Source organism: Sardina pilchardus, chromosome 12 (genome assembly GCF_963854185.1).
Source record: "Sardina pilchardus chromosome 12, fSarPil1.1, whole genome shotgun sequence".
Taxonomy (NCBI): Eukaryota; Metazoa; Chordata; class Actinopteri; order Clupeiformes; family Clupeidae; genus Sardina; species Sardina pilchardus.
This window is the reverse complement of record NC_085005.1, coordinates 10,357,777-10,373,025: the sequence shown is the minus strand read 5'-3', so window position 1 is coordinate 10,373,025 and position 15,249 is coordinate 10,357,777. Positions and strand designations below refer to the sequence as shown.

Genomic DNA, 15,249 nt, shown 5'->3' with positions numbered 1-15,249 from the left:
CCTGCCATTGCATTGATTCCAGTAAAAGTACATTACGCAGACAACATGGCCCCCCATCCCCTAGACACCGAGAAAGGCTTGGATCCTTAAAAACCAGGAAGGGAGAGACAAGGGGGCCTGTGGAGAGTGAAGCAGCATGACGCCATGGACCCAACCAAACAGAGAAAAGCCCTCAGCAGCACTCTGGAGGATGCTGGAGGGTTGCTCATTGGCCCAAGGGCAGACTATAGCAGTGTGTGTGTGTGTGTGTGTGTGTGTGTGTGTGTGTGTGTGTGTGTGTGTGCCGGAGAACACGACAGGCTGGGACCTGCTCCAAGAGCCCTGCCCACTCAGTGAGTCCACCTCGGGTCAGAGGCCACTGTAGGCCTATTGTCCAAAACTCTGGACAGGGAGAGGAGAGAGGAGAGGGCTGGATACCGTCAAGGATTTCAGTGTTTCTTTCTCTTTTTTTCTTCTCTTTTTTTTCCTTTTTTTGAAAGGACATTTTTCGAAACGGAGGGATTAGCGAGATAGATGGAATACATTCATCATTCTGCTCTTGGTACTTTTCTGGGTAGTGTGGTGGGGGGAAAGCAGAGAAATAAAGGGAAGGATATGGGGGAGAGAGAGAAAGAGTGAGAGACTAGCACCTCCTCTATGTCTTTCCCAATGAAAAGCACACGCTCCATGGTTTGTGGAGAGTGCCTTTAAATTCCAGGCAAGCCCTCACAAGGTAAATGGTACTGGGGAAAATTACTCATAACTACCCTCCACCTCTCCTCTCCCCTCCCCTCTTCCTCTTCTCACTCCTTCTCTCCCTCCTACTGTATCCCTCTCTCCCCTTCGCTCCTTCGCAGCCTAAGTACCCAAGCAGGCCAAATTCCTGCCTCTCTCAAAGTTTAGGTTATGGGTAAAGCCTGCCCCCAGATCCAGCAGCTACCTCATACCAGCAGCCTGACTTCTGTTTCACTTGCAGGAGTCATTCACGGAAATGTTTTACCGCTTAATGAAAAGCGATAGCGACCTAAAAAGAACTGTCATCAATTTTCTGTCTGTACGTCTGCCCAAGATAAAAAAAAAAAAAAACTCTCTTTTCAGACCGAGCGTGGCTCCCTTCAGATCAAAAAAGTTCCTCCAGAAAAATGATCAAACCAGACCGCCGCAACCCAACACCGGGGGCTTGGCAGTCTCTCCTGCGTTATGGGTGCACGCGAAGCACGCATAGTCACACCAGGACAAATGATTTCATTAGGGGGGGGAAATACAGTAGCTGTCGAAGCGCGGTGAGCTCCGAGGCTTGACCCCATGCCAGAACCAGATCACCCCGGCCGCCGATCTGCGTCCTCCGGAGGACCGGTGGGCGAGGCCTGAGCAGGGGGAAGCAGATGGCTGCCGTCACTGTTGCCACTTCTCTATTTGTTATTCCTGTCTGACAAGTCAGCCGCTGGGAGACTTTGGAGACTGCCCTGGGTCGAGCGGCCCTCAGATAGTGACAACCATGCAAATAAACTTCTTGAGAACTTGCGAAGATTAATACCGGGGCAACACATGGCAACTTTTGCACAATCCCCAAAGGAAGAGTCAGGAGTAGAAAATTATGATTTGGATCCATTTAGCAAATCAAAACATAGGCACTGTAGGAATGGCTCCCATCTGATTTGTTTAGACCATTTTTTTTTCAGGATACTTTTAGACCAATTCAAAAGCTTCTACCTATTGGTGCACAACATAAATAAGCTATCATGTCCCAAAAATAAAAGATACAGGGAACCGAAATGATGTGTAATTGACCTAACACAAAAGTTGCTCAGAAGGGCCAGGCTTTGAAAGATCATCTAGACATGTGAACTGTTAATGTCATCCTTTTCTGGGAGAAAACATCCTCTTGGACTTTACTTTAATGGTAATAATGGTAATAATTAGTGCAGCTAATTAAGTATACCTATTTTCTTCCCCTTTGGGCTCAGATTTCAGCCTTTATTCAGAGACAAAGGACAGAGTGATAGGACAGAGTCCTCTGCCAAAATGGGATGAAGTAATATGTCCTCCATAATTAACAGGCTATGTGCACGAAAGGCTCTCTGTACCTTTTTTTCGGTGGAGCCAGGTGTGTTAGAACCTGCTACTACTGTTAATGTAATTAGTGTCTACATGGGCCCGGTTAGGTGTTGCGCTAGGGTATCAGCATGTTACGATAAAGAAGGATTTATGTGTGTGCTAAACTTGTTATTATTGGGCAAACAAATATTCAGTGTCGGAGTTAAAACGTAAGGAGGTGAATATAACAGATATTCCGTTGCAACACAGATAAAGCGCCAAAGGAAATAAATGAGCGTGCAGGAAGAACCTATCGTGCACGTTGTCTATTAGCCTCTTTAGTGGGCATGCCCATCCACGTGTCTGGGAAGCACATGTCTAAAATTCCCGAACATTTGTTATGAAGAAGCATGTCAATGCATGTTAATGAATTGACTGATTGTTTGATGAACACTTTCAGGACTTTTGAAAGAGGCATTTGCAGACAACAAGTCAACATGGCAGAGTCTTGTATGCTACACAATTGTAGTGGGACTCTCCATGTCAAGGGTGAGTTCCTCATCTGGAACATGCCCACCCCCTTTAATGGCAGTGGAAACGGCACAGCTGCACCATTTAAAACGACCCTTTAATGCAGCTGGAACATCCGTGAACGCTAACTGCTCTGAGCAATGATAATGACGGCAAAGAATTTGGTTGCCTTAGTGAACAGACATAACGTTTGTTTATTTCCGATCACCACCCTCGGCGTTGGCTCGGGGTCCGTAAACTAAAGCACTTCCTGGACAACATTTCATCACCAATAAGCCTCCCAGAAAGCATTCTCAATGCCTCCTTGTATGAAATTTCCCCCTCACGAAGTTGAGTCTTTAATGTTCACTTTACTCTCCAGTGTAATAACATATGTGAGTGTACATGGACTTTTTTCCATTTCTTTTTTTTTTTTTTTTCTCTCTCTCCTCCTGGATTTTCAAATGACAGGCCAATAGAAGGAGTGAAATTATTACAAGGGGAAAATACGCCACGTTTTATATGCATAACGTGCCACATTGTGGCTTCGCCGCATGACTCACCTTCTTTGGTGGTGCCATCGATCTGCATGGCTGGTCCCGGGCCGCCTCCGTACTCGGCCGACACGCTCACACGATACGTGGTGGTGGGCAAGAGCTGCCGGAGAACGATGGTGGTCTCGGGGCCCGCGGTGGTCGTCTCCTGCGATGGGTGGTCTCCTCTGACCGGGACGTACGTGACCCTGTACCTCGCCACGGCCCCGGGGGCGGCCGCCCAGGACACCCTGAAACTGTCCGTTGTCTCCTCTGACACCCGGAGATTGCGCACTGTCCCCGAGTCTGTGCAAAATTACAATGATTTCACCTACATTATTTTATATGTTGGCATGAGTTCAAACGGACAATCCTCTATAGTCAGAGCTTGTTTGCTAAGGTATGTGTGCATGCCATTTATTGGGCTATACAAATGCTTTTTTTTCAGTTTTTTTTAAAAAAAACTAAATGCATTAAATTAAACAATTAAACAATTTAAATGAAAACGAAAGCATTTCTCACCTTCTAGCGTGGTCTCATATCCGGTGATGGGAAAGCTTTCTCCTTTTTCATACTGTGCATAGATGTTGACTTCATACTTTGTTTGGGGTGTAAGGTGGAGCAGGACAGCGGTGAGGCTGTCCCCTGGCACCGAGACGGAAACATAGTCCCCTCTGGAGTCCGCTTCGGGCCTGTACTGAATCAGGTAAGACTGGACATTCTTGGCATCGATTTCCCAGGTAGTTCGGAAGCTTCTGGAGGTCACCTCCGAGAAGGAGAGAGATCTGGGTGCGACCAGGTCTAGGGAAAGATAGATGGAGGTCTGAATCACAGCTGGCCTTCAATCACAAGTGACCCTTCACCTCAAAACCCAGTGATTGGAAAATCCTCCCTAGTCTTTCATGCTGTCATAAAAGATTATTATGTAAGAATTATATAATAGGTAATCAAACCTCCTGTTAGTTTCACAACATACTGGCAGCACTGAATACCTTTCAGGGTTGTAATGCAGAGTGAGTAATTTTTGGCTTTGAAGAGCGCCTCCACATGCAACCTCTCCATGCTCCTTTAGAGTGGGGATTGTACATATGGACAACACATTGTTGCACCAAAAAAAAAAGAAAATGGCCACACATGAGGTGCGTTTTGCAAATGCACTCTATGACATATCTAATGGGCAGCATGTGGTCAATGAATTTTTGATTTGCTGTTCAAAAAAAAAAGAAATCTTCCGATTTAAACCCATTAAATCTAACTCATTATCCCCCCAAAAAACAGGCTTTTAAATGACTCTGACGCAACAACCATTAATGGCAAGTGGTGCATATATTTCATTTCTAGGCTACTTTACGGTTAACTGAGCAACTGTTTCCTCTGTACAAGAACACTACTCTAGGGACCAATTATATAAGATATTCATTTCCAACATGTGTTGAACCTGTCTCAAAACAGGTTCAATTGGCAGGCTCTGATGTACAAACAAACTTGCAAAAATCTTCCCACAACAAAAACATTTCAGATTTGACTACACATAAGCCTTGATCTGTGGATTTGTCAGGTCTAGGGACACAGATGATTATGTGTTTAATTTCAGCTAGTGCAATGTTTACAATGTCTAAATGCACAGAGTTGAATTGTATACAGGCTACAATACTCACTTCTCCTTAAGATGTTAAGCAGCTCTTGCTCAATTCGCAGACAAATGGATTGGGTCAGCTCATTGGAAATCCTCTGGAAGGCATCAAAATCCTCCACAGTGTAAACATGCGTTTCCGTGGGAGGACTGGCGATAGCTTCCAGTTCGCTGCGGACTGCATCCTTCACACCGACGGCGAAGACTTCCACATCCGCATTTTTTAACTTGACTGCTGGATCTTTGAAAGCATCCGATGATTTTCCATCTGTAATAAGGACATTGACCCGAGGAACATTGGCCCTTGCACCACGATTTGAAATGAAGATCTTTTCCCTAACATAGGTCATGGCACGACCTGTGTTAGTTGAGCCACCACGGTATGGAAAGGTCTGTACTGCCTTGAGGACTGCAGCTTGGTCATTGTGAGTGTTGAGGTAAAATTCTGTGTGTGGATCTCGGCTGTACTGGACCAAGCTGATCTGAACCTTATTGGGTCCAATATCAAAGGTTTTAACCAGAACTTCCAGGAAGGCTCTCACTTTCGCAAAGTTGGCCAGACCAATACTGTATGAACCATCAACTAGGAGGACAACATCTGCTTGTACATCCACTCCCAGGGAGCACTCTAGGGGGAAAGGAGAAGATTTGTGTTTAGGATTGTACTACCAACATAGATTGATATGTTGAGCTATACTTTCTGAAGTTTGGCAGGATTCAACAAAGCAGCAATGAACAAACATGCAAAATACATAAGACTCATGGCTAGACCATCCATGGCACCAACATAGTAACTCAACACTTTTACTTTTACTCAACAGAGAGCACATAAACTACCTGCAGACGCCACTTCACAGAAACAAAAAGAGTACATTTTCTCAAACAGCAGTGCTTGCTAAAATGGGAGTGAATGGAATTATTGCTGTATATGTTCTCACTAGGGCACTAAACAGGATGAAGTATTCTCACCCAGGGACACTTTAAGAGGCTCGGTCTTCTCCATGGCCATGACTGGTTCGCTGGGGATCAGGCCTTTGAGGGCAAACAGGCTGACCTCATACTCCGTCTCAGGGGTGAGGTCACGCACATTCACGAATGACTGTGTGGGCCCAACATACAGCTCCTGTCTCTTGGCCCCAGCCATCATCGGGACTAACTGTAGCTTGTAGCCGGTCACGTCATCGGGTGAGGCATCCCACTGCAGTCTCATGGACTTGGAGGTGACCTCGGTGACTTCCAGGTTTGAGGCAGCCTCGACCACTATGCAAAGGAGAGACCAGAAGGAAACAAAGGCATGCATTTATTACCCTTTGATGTGACACTAGACAAAGACAGTATGCCACGAGTGAGTACATAAACAAGAGGACACAAATGAGTAGGGACCCAGACACAGAGGAGAGTCAGTGAGGTGACCATAAAAAACATGGCGAATGCAAATATGGCAGACTCACTTTCCTCTCCGCTGGCGAGTGTGTTGAGCTGGTTGTCCACGGCAGAACACACTTCAGTGATAAGCTTGCGCTGCACGGTCTTGATCACGTTGAAGTCGGGGATGTTGTAGACGTGCGTGTTGTGTGGGGAGGAAGCCATTTGTCTCATCTCAGCCTCGTCTGCTTCTTTGATGCCTTTTTTTTTTATAACAAGAAAGAACCATACAAAAGACACTCATCATTCATCTATGGCCTATCATAAAAAAAATTAGAAAATGTTCCACAAGCCCATATTAACTCTCACGGCCTGCCAAATACAGGAAGTTTACTCATTTATAGTGGAGAGTCAACACCAATAAATCCCAAATACTCCTTGTAAATCCAATGCAGGCATGTGAGAATGAGCAAAATTAACATGAGCATACTTTTTTTGAGGTCTTGGGAGCTGCTAGGGAATGTCAAGAGCTAGCAATGCTCCATAAACATACGAATCGGGGAAGAAGTTTATCATTTCTCTTTTCTCTTTTAAGGATATCCAGCTGGATTCAAACTGAGGCACTTTGTACTTTGCAGTGAGGAACTGTGGGTCATATCGCCATTGGAAAACATTTGAGGAGAGAATATTTTTTGCATTCGGAGTTGGAAACTATGACAACACCGCCAACGGTGTCTGTAAAATGCATTTGACACTTTGGACTGTTGGATTTTTGTCATTTGCTTTCAATCCTGTCATAAAAAAAACTGCTTGGGATGAGGCACACACCAAGACCACACAGCATAGCACTGGACAGAGGATCAAAAGACACAGATGTGTCCTTTAAAAAAAAAAAAGAGAGTAGCAACACATACTCACACACACTTGCACATGGACTTGCAGCATGTCTCTCTCTCTCTCTCTCTCTCTCTCTCTCTCTCTCTCTCTCTCTCTCTCTCTCTCTCAGACATACATGCACAAGCACATACTCAAGCAACTGTGCACACTTACCCAGGACAAATATCTCCACTCCACTGTTCCTGAGTTTTTTGGCGTAGCCTTCCACCGGGTCTTGTGACTTCCCATCCGTAATAATCATGGCCACTTTGGGAAACCCTTTCCTGGATCCAGCCGCTTCAGTGAAAGTGTTTTTCAGCAGAAAGTCCATGGCGTCACCTACACAAAAAATTTCCAGATCGGACGCCACATTAGTGAGCAGAATTTGTGGTAGTTTTGTTTTAATTCAAACAAAACTATTGTCCACCAACGTTACGTTGTGATATAAACAAGTGGAGAGAGTATTTGTTTTCCCCTCATAAACTGTATGGAAAGTATTCGCTCAAGGTGGAGATCTCGAGTTTCGTGGTTATGGGAGAGCTGGAGGTCAGGCTTTTGCCCTTGTAAGTAGATTTTGGCGGGCCTGCTCTGGGCTTGGCTGAGCCTCCAGATCAGCAGCCCAAAGGCAAAAACCACAAAGACAATGAGGGCCTGAGTCAGCACAGATGGAAACACACCGTCTACCTTAAGGCTAAGACAAAAACCTATATTGTGTTCAAGAATTCGGCAATTGCATTTCATTGCATTGCATTTGTGGTTTTTGCTTTGTACATGGGGCTCTCTTGGTCTGTAAGTGTAAGCTGTAAGTGATGTCGGACGAGAGGTGGAAGACCTGAGCAGATCAGTGCATGCATGATTTACCTGTCATGGTGTTGCCACCCTTGTAAGGCAGGTTGTTGACAGCCCGCAGCAGTTCGCCCCGTTTGGAGTGCTGGTTGAGGTTGAACTCGGTCCTGGTGTCTGTGCTGTACTGAACCACGGCAACCCTCGTCTTGTCCTCCCCTATGTCAAAGGCACTAGACATGGCACTAATGAAGTTACGGATGTATTTGAAGTTCTCACGCCCAACACTCCAAGAGCCGTCCACCAGGAAGACCAAGTCAGCAATGGCGCCAACTGTGCATTCTGGGAAGGGAGAGAAGATTCAGAGTCAGGGCCCAGGAAAATTCCGGCATCTATTGGAAAGCCACTGAACCGGAACCCGCACAAATTTTTAGGAAGGGAAAAGCATGTCCAGTTCCTGTATATTTATAAGTCCCTTGTCAGCAACTGAACGTGAATGCACAAGTGGTCAAGGAAAAGTGATGTATGAAAGAAAACCATGAAATATTCCAGCTTGCGTTCCCATTTACAAAAGATACAAAATAAATCCATAAAAATAACTGGCCCCTCTGAACTTGTTCTCTGTCCACAGGTTTTGCTTTAAGGAGCCAGGTAAATCATTTAGCTCCTTTGGTAACTTTGTTGTACACTCAGGACCTGCTAAGTCTCCGCTGCACAGAGAGTTTACAACTTGAGCAATGAGCTTTCCAATATGTAATGACAGAGCTTTCAGAATGACATGTTATCAGGGCAGCAATGGGTGAGTACGTCCCTGTTTACAGATTACTCATCTCCATGGCATTCTTTTACAACTTAATCATCTACAGTCTGTTCTAGCTACCACTGGACGAGCAGCCATGTTGCAAACGTTGTGATGACGGGGATGCACCAACTTCTTTCTGGTGCCTCCTGAGATCGCTCTTTGAGTTCTGATTGGTTGGTTCACTGGGCAAGCTAGGAGATGGTACTGAAACTTGGCATTAGGGTTTTTATTGTTGGCACTTTGATTAATGCATTTTCCATGAGTGAAAAATGCAGAGGGGGGTGTGGAGTGAAAAAGAACAAAAAAATGTGTTGAAGGGTATTTCCACAAGAAAAAACCCTGGGCCGTTTGGTTGCGGAAGTCCACATATGAGGAGGTGGATTCGCTCTGCTCGGCGCTGGGAGATTATTTTCCGTCTCTCCTCAACCTCCTTCTCCATGCGTCGGAGAGGAAAGTGAGCGTAGGGTTGCCCAAACATTCTGTCTCATCTGAGGGAAGGGGGGTGGGGGGGGTGCAGCCAGTCTGAGGCAAAGCGAAGGCAAAGGAGTAGGAGGGGGAGGCCACAGCACACTGGAGGCCACAGTACACTTGTAAAGTGTGATCTGTAATGCTTTCCACTTCCCTCGGTGTTTAAGGGCTTTAAGAGTTTATTTCACCCAGGCCCGGGGGTCCCCGATACAGCTGTTAACTCCCAGCCCAGCACCCTCCACTGCTCGACGAGAGAGTGAAACGGGGGGGAAAAAGCGTCCTCGCATTTACAGCTTTACAATGAACGGCACGTGTGACTACACACACACACGGGCTAATCAACACGGTGGCTACGTTTCTCAGGAATTACAACCCAAGTGTAATAGAAAGAATGATTAGGGTTAGGGTACAGGCCATGGAAACTCCCAGTCAGAAATGCCGACGGCATTCAAATGGAAAGATCCCAGAGGCACAGATGAGTGGCTAGAACTAGGGGATAGTTCAATGCAACATGAGCTACTAAGAGCTGAACATATCTCTACATATGTAGGTTATAAAATTGGTATAGTCTCATATCCCATGGTGAAATCTTACATTTAATTCTCATAATTAGTCACATTTATCAACTGATTGTATTCTTCTTAAGTTAATTATGTTGCATAGACCCCTCACAGCAATGTCTACAATGTCAAACTCAATGTAGAAGGAACCACTTACTGACTGAGTCTGTGACCTGGGGTTTCCTGGTGCCGCCACCTGTTCCACTGGACTGGACTGAAATATAAGAAAAAATAGGATATTGTGAGTTTTAGGGCACGTGTTTCTGTTGTAGTATCCATCGTGTCATAAGATTTATTTTAGATAGATAGATACTGTAGATAGATAGATAGATAGATAGATAGATAGATAGATAGATAGATACTTTATTGATCCCCAAGGGGAAATTCAAGATTTCAATTTAAAACATTAATGCTGTACTGTTTGAAGAACGATCATCAAATACAACTCACTTGTGATCTGGCCAGAAATGGGTAAACTCTCTTCAGTCCCAGAGAATGAAATAATGGTTACCATATAATTCATATCTGGGGTCAAGTCTGTGATGGATGTCTTTGTGTAAGACGATGGAAGGTTCATTTCTCTGTCTGGTTCATCTGAAAAAGGACCCAAATGGCTATTAAATCACTGCAATCAACCCTCATTTGCCAAGACAAAATACAAAGGCAATACAAAGGCAAACTGCCTGAAAATAGATGCAAGTAAAAGCAAGAATCCAGTTGTTGACATGACATGAGTTATGACATTATGACATAAAACTGAACTAATCATGTCATGGTTAGGTGTGGCTGATCTGACTCCGGGCCTCAAAACATATTCCCAGAGATAAGCCTCTGGGGGGCTTTGGGAGGGGGGTAGTTCACTTACCTGATTCTGCAACTATTTGTAGTTTGTATCCCTGTACGCGTGTTTTTGATGGTCTCCATGACATTTCTACAGTGTTTTCATTTAGAATTTTAAACCTCAAATCTGAGGGCGGTACAACTGTAGAGAGAGGACATTGGAGATGTTAATTATACATGCTTGTGGTCTTAGAAATGTATTCTTAAGTAAAGAAAAACACAGACAAGTACAGATGACAATAGGATCCCAACGATCAACACTTCAGTAACGAAGTTATCTCGTTCATTGTTGGGGAGTGTGACAGCAGAAATGGACGAAGGCCATATAAGATGAGTGATGAGAGATGCTATGACAGGCGGCCATTTTGGTTCAAAATGACATCTGTTTGAGCTGTTGGGCCATGGGGCCACAGTGAACAACTCAAGCACACACAAGTGAGAACAAGGCTTTCAGACGACACAGAGGAGGTGCTCCACAGAGATCTTCACAGTGGCACAAAAACACATGTAATGGACTGACTGAGAACTCGCATGCTTGTGAAAGATGTCAGCCCAGCTTGGCTGGAATCCTGGTGTTGAGCCGGGTTGACAATGACAGTAGTTTTCTTTTCAACAAACACATGGTATCGATTCTACAATGGAGTCAGGCTAGCCTGAGAGGAAGTAACTGAAGGCAATCCATGGCAATATGTTAGCCACTTAGCCTTATACCATAACTAGTCTTTACTGCACCTTCTGGCATCCATTGCAAACCTTTTAAAAGAATACACAAAGTCATGAAGGACCTTGGTGTACATTCTTTTCATTACTACAGCATTATTCACATACTGAGTAAACTAGGGAAATTCAGACACACAAACAATGAAACAGTACAGTTGTACATCATGAAAAACATACATAAAAAGTAAAAAAAGACAAATTAACATGGTGTCATGGTGACACCTGTTGTGTTCATCTGAACAGATTGTTGTATTATCATGCACGTGTACATGAAAAGTTGTTTGGAACAACTTGTGGAACTGAAATTTCCATGTACAAGACAGACCACATGTAGAAAGAAACTTTTTGTAAAAATATTTTAAATGATATTCTTCTTGGAATCACAATCTATTTGTTCTATTAATGCTAGACCTCTAACTGATTGTGAGCTTTCTAAAATTAAGTGATTTAAAACAATAGAAAAAAAAAAATAACTGAAAACCTGCCTTAATCTGATCAAACTGAGATAACGCTCATTTTACTAGTACATAGTAAACAAACATTAACTTCGGTTAGGATCAGATGCAAGAGAAAGACATCTAAAGTTGAAACTACACATCTCGCCTACATCCCGCCTAAAGGGCCTATTTATAGAAATAATCAGCCTTGATAAGACAAACATGTGACTTGAAGAATATCATTTTAAAATATCATGGTGAAGCCATGGCCCAGGGAACACTGACTGTGCAAGAGCACAGGGAAAAGTAGCCTGAGCAAAGGCTTGACCAGTACACAGAACATCAATAATGAGAACCACCAACCTGGCAGATCAATTCAATCGTCACGATCACGATCACTCCATTCCTTTTTGCTGATTGGGCCCCATCCCAACTATCCCATGCCATACACACTCCCCATTGGGAGTCACTTTAATCCAGACTCACATACACACTCACACTACGCACACACACTAATGAAATCACTCATTCCCCCTCGTCTCTTTAATGTGTGTGGTAGTGGTCTACTTAATTTTAATCTCACTCTTGCTTCATATTAAAAGCACGCTGTATTAGAGAACTGCATCTGTTTTCCTAGGGCTGCTTCATTAGTAGCCCATTTCTATCTCCATTTATTCTAGCTAGGCTGTCGGACTGTTCACAAACAGTCAGAGGGCATAGCTCTGGTAGTCTGGCTGAGAAAAGTGAATGACTTTGATGGGGGGCCATTTTTCTCTCTCTCTCTCTTTAGGAAGGCATGACTAAACCGTGGTCTTCCACTGGGGACCTCTGACTGGTCACGACCCAATAGGGCAAGAAGGCCCAAGTCTAATTGAAACCATCTCAAGAGAGAGGATTTACTGACCACATACTAACATTAGATCACTGGATGTTGACTTGGCATATGGTTAGCAAGACAACTGCACAAAGAAGCAGGGGCCACAGAAGTCTAAAATACGCCTTCATTTTTTTTCTTTTTCTCCTCTCGACGTTTGGAATTATGATGTGTGAGAGGCATATTTAGTTGCTTTGTTCCATGATGACAGAAGAGAGAGATGAGAGAGAAATCTGGCCCCCAGAAATGCAATCTTCTCCCCAAGATGAAAGTAGTTAAATGTTCCATTCTGTTTTCCACTCTGCCGCAGAAATACATAATGTTGTGTACTTGGAACAGTCTAGTTCCATTCTAGACCTTTGCTTTTTCAGTTTATCAACGTGAACAGTTAATGTCAATGTAAAAAGCAAATAATAATATTTTTGTATGAAAAACAAATGCCTGGAAAAAACAGTAAACATAGTGACATTTTGCTAAAAGCCTAAACCACTTGTTTATGGAAAACATGAAGTCATACTTGTAACAGCAACACTGATTAAAAAAAAGAAAGAAAAAAACATAAAATATGCAGTGACCATGCTAGATAGTACTCCAGTCCCTTGCAATGCATATGCATGAAACACAGACTCAACTTTTAATTAAACAAATACAAATAAAAGCATCTCCAAGTAAAGGTATGCTAAAATTCTAAACCCTTTGAAAACATTTTTTTTCCACAATCTCAGCATATGAACTGACTAACCAAAGCATTATTCCAGTAACTGCTGGACAATATTTTTAGCATTTCACTGCAGTATCAATAAAAGGAATATTTTGGAATCAAGGAGACATGAACCATGATACACAACTATTCACAACATGGGGGGGTAAGCAATTCATTAAAAAAATCATTAAATTTCATTAAATCATTGACTATCTTTGAACAATATATATCCAAACAGAGAGGGAGGGAGGGGGGGGGGGTGCTTGAAAGAAAGAAACCATCTTAGTGTGGCTAGGGAAGTTTACCTTGAGCACCAACAGCAGATAGCACTACTGCTGCAATGATGGCAGCTGCTGCCAAAGACAGCCTGGTCTTCATTTTTTCACCCTCTCGCTACCCTCTTCCTCAGAAGCACATGAATGAATCTGCAAAAAGGATAAACAATTTCGAGATGTTGTGCATATTTGCATAGAGAACACTAAACCCAGTTTTAGAGTGGTCACGAGGAACTAAACCAGTGGGACCCGTGATTCAATAAGCATCCCACCAATAAAAAATAAGTGGAATGACAAGATAGGTGGCACAGACGAAACTTTCAGCAGAAGAACATTTCTATGAATCCACAACAGGATTCAAATCAAAACGTGAAAAATGACTATGATCTATGCATTCAATATTCTATTCCATATCCTAAGGCCTAACAACGACTTAAAAAAAATATGCTCACTCCTGTCTCCAACGCGGCACCCACAGTCCTACAATTTTATACACTAGTATAAGGGCGCCTCCTGGAGTATCCAAAAAAGTACGACTTGGTAAAACTGGTCTCATTTCTTGGCAAGAAATAATCAATCCTATATCCTAGACATGATGATCCAACAGTATTATATCCTCTTGAGCTAAAATGAAATATGTTAGGTAGACGTGGCATATCATAGCTAAAATGTGTAGGCTTTTTGCATCTAGGGTCAGGGGGGGGGGCAACTTTCCAAAGTCACCCAATTTATCCAACTCCCAGACTCAAGCAGAATAAAATTGATCAGGTGTTTCAGATAGTCAGTCATACCTGATGGTATCCGCAACTTAAAACAACCCGTTACTTGGTCAGACTGTTCCTTGGTCACTATTTCCAGGTTATCACAGGGCGCGGAAAACGCTCCAAAGTGTCACGCGTAACGGCTAAAGCCTATACATTGGTAAATTTGGGGCACGTAAAAGTCCGGCAATTTAGAGAACAGTATTTGTACCATAACTCCACGTGAGCTACTCCAGGCGATGAAAACGTCTTTCATTAAATTAATCAATGAGGTAGTCCACTGGCGCGTAAAGTGAAATGGAAAATCCTTTAGCGCGTCAATTAAATGTGCATTTCAAAGGCTACTTCTTTTCAATACTTCAACTACTACATCAGCAAGCACGATTCCATTTCCAATATAAAACTTCCTTCAAGAGAACTTTGACTTCAGGCAAAGAAATCACCCTCTGGATATACTTACCAGACGCAGATGATTTTTTTTTTCTCAAAATTGATATGAATGATTATTTGAAATGCTGCAATTAAATTGAAATGGAACCCTAACCTTCAGGAGAAAAGTCAGTTCTTTTTCAGTATATGCTGTTTCTCAAGGTGCCACCGCTCTTCAAAGATGCCCAGACCGTGATGGGAGGCTCGCCTTCAGTGGAGGAGAGACTTTCGATCTGACGGATCACTCAGAGCTCCCGTTTCGGACGTCCCAGAAAGGAAGCCTCTTTCCAAATGGGAAGAACTTCTCCACAATCTGCTACTTAATAGGGGGCTGTCCCCGATTCTCGTTTAACTATCGTAAGCTCTTACGACACAAGGCAATTTTGGAGCTTTGCCACGAACTAATATGAAACTTTCTGGTGCGTGGGGATGCACTCTTGGAAACTGCACATTTTTAGCATTCCTTTTGCGTGATGTCCATTACGACGTTGTAGCCACAGGTCTATCTGTTCTTGGAAGCTGATAGACAATCTCCAGTGGGCGTCTTGACAGTCCCTTGGAAATTCTAAGTCTGGATATCAAGAGTATTAGAGAAACCTTTTAGTCCCACTAATCCTACAATTTATTACACTGTTACAATAAACGCAGACATTTGCCTAATTTA

The 15,249-nt window shown here is 43.4% G+C and overlaps 1 protein-coding gene across 1 annotated transcript in view; it reads right to left on the bottom strand.

Annotated features, from left to right (window-relative positions):
* col12a1b (collagen, type XII, alpha 1b) overlaps window positions 1–13,498 on the bottom strand; it is a 71,210-nt gene extending 57,712 nt beyond the window's left edge. Inside the window, exons 1-11 of the mRNA XM_062551364.1 lie at window positions 13,426–13,498; window positions 10,412–10,528; window positions 9,997–10,140; window positions 9,704–9,760; window positions 7,795–8,058; window positions 7,108–7,272; window positions 6,144–6,317; window positions 5,662–5,952; window positions 4,718–5,320; window positions 3,582–3,860; window positions 3,090–3,365 (exon numbers count right to left, since the gene is read on the bottom strand). Of these exons, the coding sequence (XP_062407348.1) occupies window positions 3,090–3,365; window positions 3,582–3,860; window positions 4,718–5,320; window positions 5,662–5,952; window positions 6,144–6,317; window positions 7,108–7,272; window positions 7,795–8,058; window positions 9,704–9,760; window positions 9,997–10,140; window positions 10,412–10,528; window positions 13,426–13,498 (2,443 nt within the window). The remainder of the gene's footprint in view (window positions 1–3,089; window positions 3,366–3,581; window positions 3,861–4,717; window positions 5,321–5,661; window positions 5,953–6,143; window positions 6,318–7,107; window positions 7,273–7,794; window positions 8,059–9,703; window positions 9,761–9,996; window positions 10,141–10,411; window positions 10,529–13,425) is intronic.
* Window positions 13,499–15,249: the final 1,751 nt, after the last annotated feature.